At 43.7% G+C, this 8,279-nt stretch overlaps 1 protein-coding gene across 1 annotated transcript; it reads left to right on the forward strand.

Annotated features, from left to right (window-relative positions):
* Nucleotides 1–6,577: 6,577 nt before the first annotated feature.
* On the forward strand, nt 6,578–7,933 carry LOC116968009 (zinc finger protein 420-like). The gene has a single exon (XM_033014643.1). The coding sequence runs from the start codon at nt 6,578–6,580 to the stop codon at nt 7,931–7,933; it is 1,356 nt and encodes a 451-aa protein (XP_032870534.1).
* The last annotated feature ends 346 nt before the right edge of the window (nt 7,934–8,279 follow it).

An 8,279-nucleotide genomic window follows, 5' to 3' on the forward strand; every position in this document is an offset into this window, starting at 1 on the left:
TGCCACTCCCGCTGAGTTTCTCCAGCTCTGTTTACCTATAGAAAGGACAGGCAGGTGGGCAGAGGAGGGGGTATATAGGGGGTATATAGCTCTGCTGGTGATGGATGGAATTCAGACCCTTGCGAGGGAAGACATAGGGACTGACGAGGTAGAGTCACTGTGGATTGAGTTGAGCAATTACAAAGGCAAGAAGATACTAATTGGTGTTATCTACAGAACCCCAAATAGTAGCCCGGATGTAGGGTGTAAGTTGCAGCAGGAGTTAAAACTGGCATGTAACAAAGGTAATGCCACTGTGGTGATGGGGGATTTCAATATGCAGGTAGACTGGGAAAATCAGGTTGGTTCAGGACCCCAAGAAAGAGAGTTTGTAGAGTGCCTCCGAGATGGATTCTTAGAGCAGCTTAGAATGAAGCCGACCAGAGAAAAGGCAATTCTGGATTTAGTGTTGTTCAATGAACCAGATGTGACAAGAGACTCGAAGTAAAGGAACCGCTTGGAGGTAGTGATCATAATATGATTTGTTTTAATCTGCAATTTGAGAAGGAGAAGGTTAAATCGGAAGTGTCAGTGATGCAGTTGAACAAAGGGGACTATGAAGGCATGAGGGAGGAGCTGGCCACGGTAGACTGGAAAGGGATCTTAGCAGGAATCACGGTGGAACAGCAATGGCAGGCATTTCTGGGCTTAATCCGGAAGACGCAGATCATTTCTTTCCAAAAGGGAAGAAAGATTCTAAGGGGAGTAGGAGGCAACTGTGGCTGACAAGAGAAGTTAGGAATTGAATAAAACTAAAAGATAAGATGTATAACACTGCAAAGAGTAGCCGGAAGCCAGAGGATTGGGAAACTTTCATAGGATAATAGAAGGAAATAAAACGGGCAATACGGGCTGAAAAGATGAAGTACGAAGGGAAGCTGGCCAGGAATATAAAGAAGGGCAGGAAAAGCTTCTTTAGATATGTAAAGGGAAAAAGAATAGCAAAGTCAAATGGGGGTCCCTTGAAGGCAGACACGGGTGAAATTATTATGGGGAACAAGGAAATTGCAGAAGAGTTGAACAGGTACTTCAGATCTTTCTTCACTAAGGAAGACACAAACAATGTCCCAGATGTACTGGAGGACATAGGATCTAAGGGAAGGGACGCGACAGGCTGCTGGCGAAGCGGCCATTACTGGCGCCACCCGGTGGTTATTCCACCCATCCCATGCCTAAGCACAATGCCACTTTTCATTTCACTGCACATCTCGTATGTGTATGTGACGAATAAACTTGACTTGAACAGATCCTTTCCTGGAAGAGCACGTACAGAGTGCCATATTCCATGCCATCTCGTAACTTCTAGGTCTCTGAAAAGTCTGATCTTGTCCCAAGGAAATATGCAATTTCTTAAACTCTCACTTTAAAGCCTGACAGCACTGGATCAATGAGACCATAAGTTCCTTCCACCACAACTCTTTATTCAATCCACTCACTCTGTAGGGCTGCTGTAGGGCTTCCTGTGGCCGCCTCCACCAACATCATGACCCTTGACCACCGTAAGCATGCCCCCTAGCTCCTCAAGCAGCCGGAGCTGCTGGAGCCCTTGAGGCAGGTACTATAACAACATGTAAAGGATATTTGGACAGGTACATGAATAGGAAATGTTTAGAAGGGTCAAACATGACACGAGCAGCTGGGACTAGTGTAGATGGTGCATCTTCATTGGCAAGGGAAAGCTGGGCTGAAGGGCCTGTTTCTGTGCTGTATGGCTCCATGAGGCTCTGCAGAATGAGCTGCCGAATGAAGTGAGGAGGCAGTTGCAATTACAGTATTGAAAAGGCACTGGAGAATTACTAGGATACAAAAAAGAGAAGGAATAGTGTCCTATGGCAGACAAATTGATTAAGGTAGAGATCTGAATGAGTTGAGCTGAGGGGTTTGTTCTTGTAGCAAATCACAATCTCCTGGGGAAACTTAGCAGGTCAATCAGCATCAGTGGAGAGAAAATAATTGTTGAGGCTTTGAGTTGAAACTGTTTCTGTGCTGTACAACTCTGTAACTAACATTCTCAGGGGGGTCAGCCCAAGTCCAGAGGCTGTCGTGGAGCAATGATAGTAGTGTTGTTACAAAACCTACCATCAGCGGCGCTCCAGAACTGCCATTGCCTGGGGTGGGGGGGGGGGGGGGGGGGGGGGGGGTATTAAAATGCAGTTTCGTATTGGTTGTCGGTGAGGTATTTGCTCGGACTACAAGTTTATGAAAGAAATTTGTTCTGCGATTCCGTTCCCGTTTAAAAAAAAGTTGCTGGTTGATTGCATCGCTGGATTGAGAAATTAAACGCGACTTCTAACGCCAACATCATGGATCAAAATCAACATCAAGGACTTCCACATCAGGACAAAACAAGAGATATGTTGTTTATTTAACATCTTACCCTGCTTTTGGTGTGGTTTCATTTTAATCTGATGATTTGAAATATGTTATTTAGGCCCCGATATCAGCCGTGTCTTGCCTGTCGATATCGCGGGGCTTAAATCATGGCAGAGGCCAAATTCCGATCTATCACAATCCACTCTCAAGAAAATCAAATTCATTATTTTTTTGCACAATCATATCATAAGAACATCTAACTCACCTATATTTTGTGTTATTGTCTATCCATGATCAATATTTTCATACTATCTGATTGAAAACTTCGACAGTACATAGTTTTTAGTTTTTAGTCAGGTTTAGTATGGAAAATATTGATCATGGATAGACAATAACAAAAAATATAGATAATTTAGATGTTCTTAGAAACATAGAAATAGATGCAGGAGTAGGCCATTCGGCCCTTCGAGCCTGCACCGACATTCAATATGATCATGGCTGATCATCCAACTCAGTATCCTGTACCTGCCTTCTCTCCATACCTCCTGATCCCTTTAGCCACATCTAACTCCCTCTTAAATATAGCCAATTAACTAGCCTCAACTACCTTCTGTGGCAGAGAATTCCACAGATTCACCACTCTGTGTGAAAAATGTTTTTCTCATCTCGATCCTAAAAGACTGCCCCCTCATCCTTAAACTGTGACCTCTTGTTGTGGACTTCCCCAACTTCGGGAACAATCTTCCTGCATCCAGCCTGTCCAAACCTTTTAAGAATTTTGTAAGTTTCTATAAGATCCCCCCTCAATCTTCTAAATTCTAGCGAGTACAAGCCGAGTCTATCCAGTCCTTCTTCATATGAAAGTCCTGCCATCCTAAGTTCTTATGACATGATTGTGCAAAAAAAATGATGTTGATTATCTTGAGAGTGGATGTTTATGGATTTTGAATAAATGTCTGTGTAAAACAACCCTTGCCTGCAGCAGTGTTATAAACCAACAGAGTAAAATTTATGAGAATTAAACATTCAATTCCTTCCATTGGCATAGAAATTCATGACAAAGTGAGATTTTAAAATCATGTTATATTGTGAATTCTTGTGTGAATGGGATCAGTTCGTTATTTGGATACCAGCTATTTAAAACAAAAAAATGTAGCCTTTTCTTAAGAATGGGATAGATCTAGTAATTGAATTTAGATTAATTCAATTGATTTGATGACTGATGAATATGATTTTTTTGTTGGGTATTTACTATTTGTTTTAACGTTACAATAATATTAAAGTTCTGATCTTCAGAATATCACTTTTTTTTAATTTTCAAGGCAGTCTGAGTGTTTATTACTATTTCCGTCACAACAGTCAATTTTGTAATTATCTACAATTAGGTAACTAACTAATGATATGCTTTATTTTCAGGTCATCCGAGTAAGATGTATCATTTGCTTCAGAATGCTTCAATCTATAATAACTGAAAATTTCATTCAGTTCTCCTATTTTTAAGGAAGATATGGGCTTTTATGTCAATTGACTATCCTCGATCACAGCTTTTGTGTTAGGTTAATGGAAAAGCAATAGGGAGCAAGATGCTAATTTCCGAGTATGAAAATGACCATAACTTTTTTTAATACTGAAGATATGAAAGTGAATTAGGTATCAAATTAAAGTTCTTTTTATGCTTTATCTGATGGGATAAATTACAGGCTTGATTTTTTAAATCCTCAAAATTTTGTAACATTCTTAATGATAGGGTTCACATCCTGAGAGGCAGCATTCCTCAGGGAAGTCAGGCCTCTCTGTTCATAAGCTATTCCCCTCTCCAACTGTTTTAATGAGAGCTGGGACATTGTTCCTCTGGTCACAAACAATACATACTCTTCAATTCTTCATACTTACAAATCCTGTCACTTTGTTGTATTTTGCTTAGAGATACAGCATGAAAACAGACCCTGCAGCCCACCTAGCCCACGCGAACCATCGACCATCCATTCACACTAGTTCTATGTTATCCCACACTCCTCATCCTCTCCCTACACTCTAGGTGCAATTGTAGAGGCCAATTCCACGCAGTCACAGGAAGAACATGCAAACTCCACACAGTCAGCACCCGAGATTAGAATCAAACTTTGGCGGTGAGGCAACCTTTAGGAAGGAATTGCAGATGCTGGTTTCCACCGTAGACACAAAACACTGGAAAAACTCAGCGGGACTGGTAATATATCTGGATAGAAGGAATGGGTGACATTTTGGGTCAACACCCCTCTTCAGACCAAAGATATAGGTATGTTACAAAACTTACCTTCAGCGGCGCTGCAGATCTGTCGCTGCCTGTGTGCGCGACTTTGGCGCCTTTGAGAGGGAGGCGGGTTTAAAATGCCTTGTTTCTCCAGCCTATTCAAATCGATGTCTGTCAGGCTGTTTAGCTGCTAAAGAAAAATCACTTTGACTGCCATTTTATTACGTTTCTTTTAAACTGCACTGGATATTTAACGAACAGGAGTAAATTAAAAATAATATTCTAAAGCCGACAACGGGGACGGATTTCATGTACGGGACAGGTAAAGGAAAGCAGTTTATTTTATATATAAACTTGTTTCTAAGGATGCCTTTAATCAAAATTTCACGTTGTGAAATTGTTATTATGTAAATATACGAACCGGCAGTATTTTTCCTGCCGATATGAGGTTTAGATTCACAGCAAATGCAACGTTCCAAACCAGTGCGTTCCACAAAATCCCACTCGCCAAAATCCCAATGGCCATTAATTTACGGGAATTAAACACTAAATTCCTTCCATTTGGCCTATACATTAATGACAATGAAATTTAAAAATCATGTTATATTGTGAATTATTGTGTGAATGTTATTTGAACACTTAGGCTATTTAAAAATGTTAATCTTTTCTTAAGAAATGGATAGATGTTTAGATCTAGTAATTGAATTTTGTAATTAGCTACAATTAGGTAACTAACTAATTATAAGCTTTAATTTCAGATCATCCAAGTAAAATTGTTTCATATTTGTTTCAGAATGCTTCAATCTATAATAACTGAAAATTTATTTCAGTTCTCTTAATTTTTAAGAAAGTTATGGCCTTTTGACTGTCCTCGATCACAGCTTTTGTGTTGAGTCAATGGAAAAGCAATATGGAACAAGATGCTAATTTCAGAGTATGCAAATGGCCATAACTTTTTTAATACTGAAGATATGAAAGTGAATTAGGTGTCAAATTAAACTTCTTTTTATGCTTTATCTGATGGCATAAATTGCAGACTTGATTTTTTAAATCTCAAAATTTTGTGACATTTCTAAAAGATACTACGAAAGACAGGTTGAGTCGTTCAAATCGGCGATTAGAGCAATCTATACCAAAGACCTTAGATCTTTGATCTGTACCGAACAGTGAGCTGTGGATGTGGACACAATGACAGTGTGGGGGCAGCCCTATAAAATGGCGTCGACAATAACACACGCTATTTTCGCTGAGTGGCGCATCTTGCTCTGCTCTCTAATCTTTGCTTCAGACTGAGCTGGTCTGGCATACAACAACAGATTAATACAATTGCGGGCTGTAAAGCAGATCAAAATGCTTCTGAAATGCAATTTTGAAATATGGGGACTACATCGAAGTTTATATAATCTTTGGACTACATTACCCAGAAGCCACAGGCCGGTCAGTCTCTGGCCGCTGCTGTCACTGGGCATTGACGCCAGACGTGTCGCTTCGTGCCGCGCGGTTCTGTGCTCCACGGAGCATTTCATCGGTAGGTCAGAGTCGAGCGCTGGGCCGCAGGTTTCAACCAAAGATTATATGATCTTTGGTTTCAACAACATAGAGGAGCAGCCGCGGTTAAGCTCCACAACGCAGCGAGTCAACGGGTTGAGGACCAGTCTACCCGAGGACCGCGGACTGACCACAGGGCGGCGCAGATGCGCTGTCAGAATAGAGCGCCTTCCCTTTCGCTTGGGATTGTGGATAATTAAGTCGCCATTATTTCCACTGCGCCGACAACACGGACGGACAGATTGTGAACGAGTTTGGAACGCGACTGATGGCTCAAACTTTCTAGATCTCATAGGCACTGAATTCCAAAGATTTACCAACTGGTAAAAGAAGAAAAAAAGTGATTCATCCGATCATCTCCTTTATTGACCAGTGGGTTCACACAGGGGGATATCACCCCCGTGCTCCAGGTGCATTAAGGGATTCACTCAGTCATCTGACCAGATGGGACATTCCATTGAGAGGTCATTCACGTGCTCTGAGTGTGGGAAGCAATTCAACCGGTCATCTAGTCTGAAGCTCCACCAGCAGGTTCACTCAGGGGAGAGACCCTTCACCTGCTCCGAATGTGGAAAGGGATTTGCTCGATCATCCAAACTTCTCCTTCACCGGCGCATTCACACCGGAGAGAGGCCGTTCATCTGCTCTGAGTGCGGGAAGGGGTTCACTGAGTCATCGGTCCTTCTGGCACACCAGCGGGTTCACACCGGGGAGAGACCGTACGCTTGCTCTGAGTGCGGGAAAGCATTCCGTCGATCATCCGACCTGCGGACGCACCAGCGGGTTCACACCAGGGAGAGGCCGTTCATCTGTTCGGATTGTGGGGAGAGATTCACTCAGTCATCAGTCCTTCTAACACACCGACGAATTCACACTGGGGAGAGACCGTACACTTGTTCTGAGTGCAGGAAAGCATTCAGTCGGTCTTCCGAACTGCGGACGCACCAGCGAATACACACCGGGGAGAGACCGTTCACCTGCTCTGAGTGTGGGAAGGGATTCAGCCGGTCTTCTAGTCTACAGATCCACCAGCGGATTCACACTGGGGAGAGACCGTTCATCTGTGCTGAGTGTGGGAAGGGATTTACTCGCTCTTCGAAGTTATTGACTCACCAGCAACTTCATACTGGGCCCTTCATCTGCTCCGAATGTGGGAAGGGATTTGCACGGCCATCCACATTACTCTCTCATCAGCGAGTCCACACCAGGGAGAGCCTGTTCACCTGCTCCGAATGCGGAAAGCGATTCAACCAGTCAGCCATTCTGAAGATCCACCAGCAGGTTCACACTGGGGAGAGATCCTTCATATGCTCCAAGTGCGGGGACGCATTCACTCAGTCAAAGGACCTTGTGACACACCAACAAATTCACACTGGAGAGAAACCATATGCCTGCTCCGAGTGTGGAAAGGCATTCAGTCGATCATCCAACCTGCGGATGCACCAGCGAATACACACCGGGGAGAGGCCGTTCACCTGCTCCGAGTGTGGGAAGGGTTTCAGACGATCTTGCGACCTGCAGGCACACCAACGACTTCACACTGGGGAGAGACCGTACGCTTGCTGCCAGTGCGGGAAGGCATTCAGTCAATCATGTGACCTGCGGACGCACCAGCGAATACACACAGGAGAGAGGCCGTTCACCTGCTCTCAGTGCAAGAAGGCATTCGGTCGACCATGTGACTTGCTGATGCACCAACGCACACACACAGGAGAGAGGCCGTTTACCTGCTTGGAGTGTGGGAAGGGATTTATACGGTCATCCAGGCTGCTCACTCACCAGCGAGTGCACACCGGGTAGAGGCCATTCTCCTGCTGCGAGTGCGAGAATGGATTCACTCAGTCGACCGACCTGCTGAGACATCAACGAACTCATGCTGAACAGAAAGGTCGATTGTGCGGTATGTACACGGGGCGTTTAAACACATCAGCTGCTGAGACAACAACGGGTCCAAATGTGACTGCGGCCATCGATTCTGCAGTCAGTGCTGTTGTTCATCACATCCAGGACTAGACCCTGGTTATTGGGCACATTGAGCTGTAGTTCACTGCTCGAATTGGAGGCACAATTCTATTCTTCATGAATTTTAAATATAGTTGTGATGTTTGAATGAACTGGCTGCGTGTTTGTAGAGATCTCAGGATCT

Source organism: Amblyraja radiata, chromosome 43 (assembly GCF_010909765.2).
Source record: "Amblyraja radiata isolate CabotCenter1 chromosome 43, sAmbRad1.1.pri, whole genome shotgun sequence".
In the NCBI taxonomy this organism is placed as follows: domain Eukaryota; kingdom Metazoa; phylum Chordata; class Chondrichthyes; order Rajiformes; family Rajidae; genus Amblyraja; species Amblyraja radiata.

What these genes read in the sequence shown, in the direction of transcription:
- LOC116968009 (XM_033014643.1), top strand. Translation starts at nt 6,578, where the DNA reads ATGGGACATTCCATTGAGAGGTCATTCACGTGCTCTGAGTGTGGGAAG.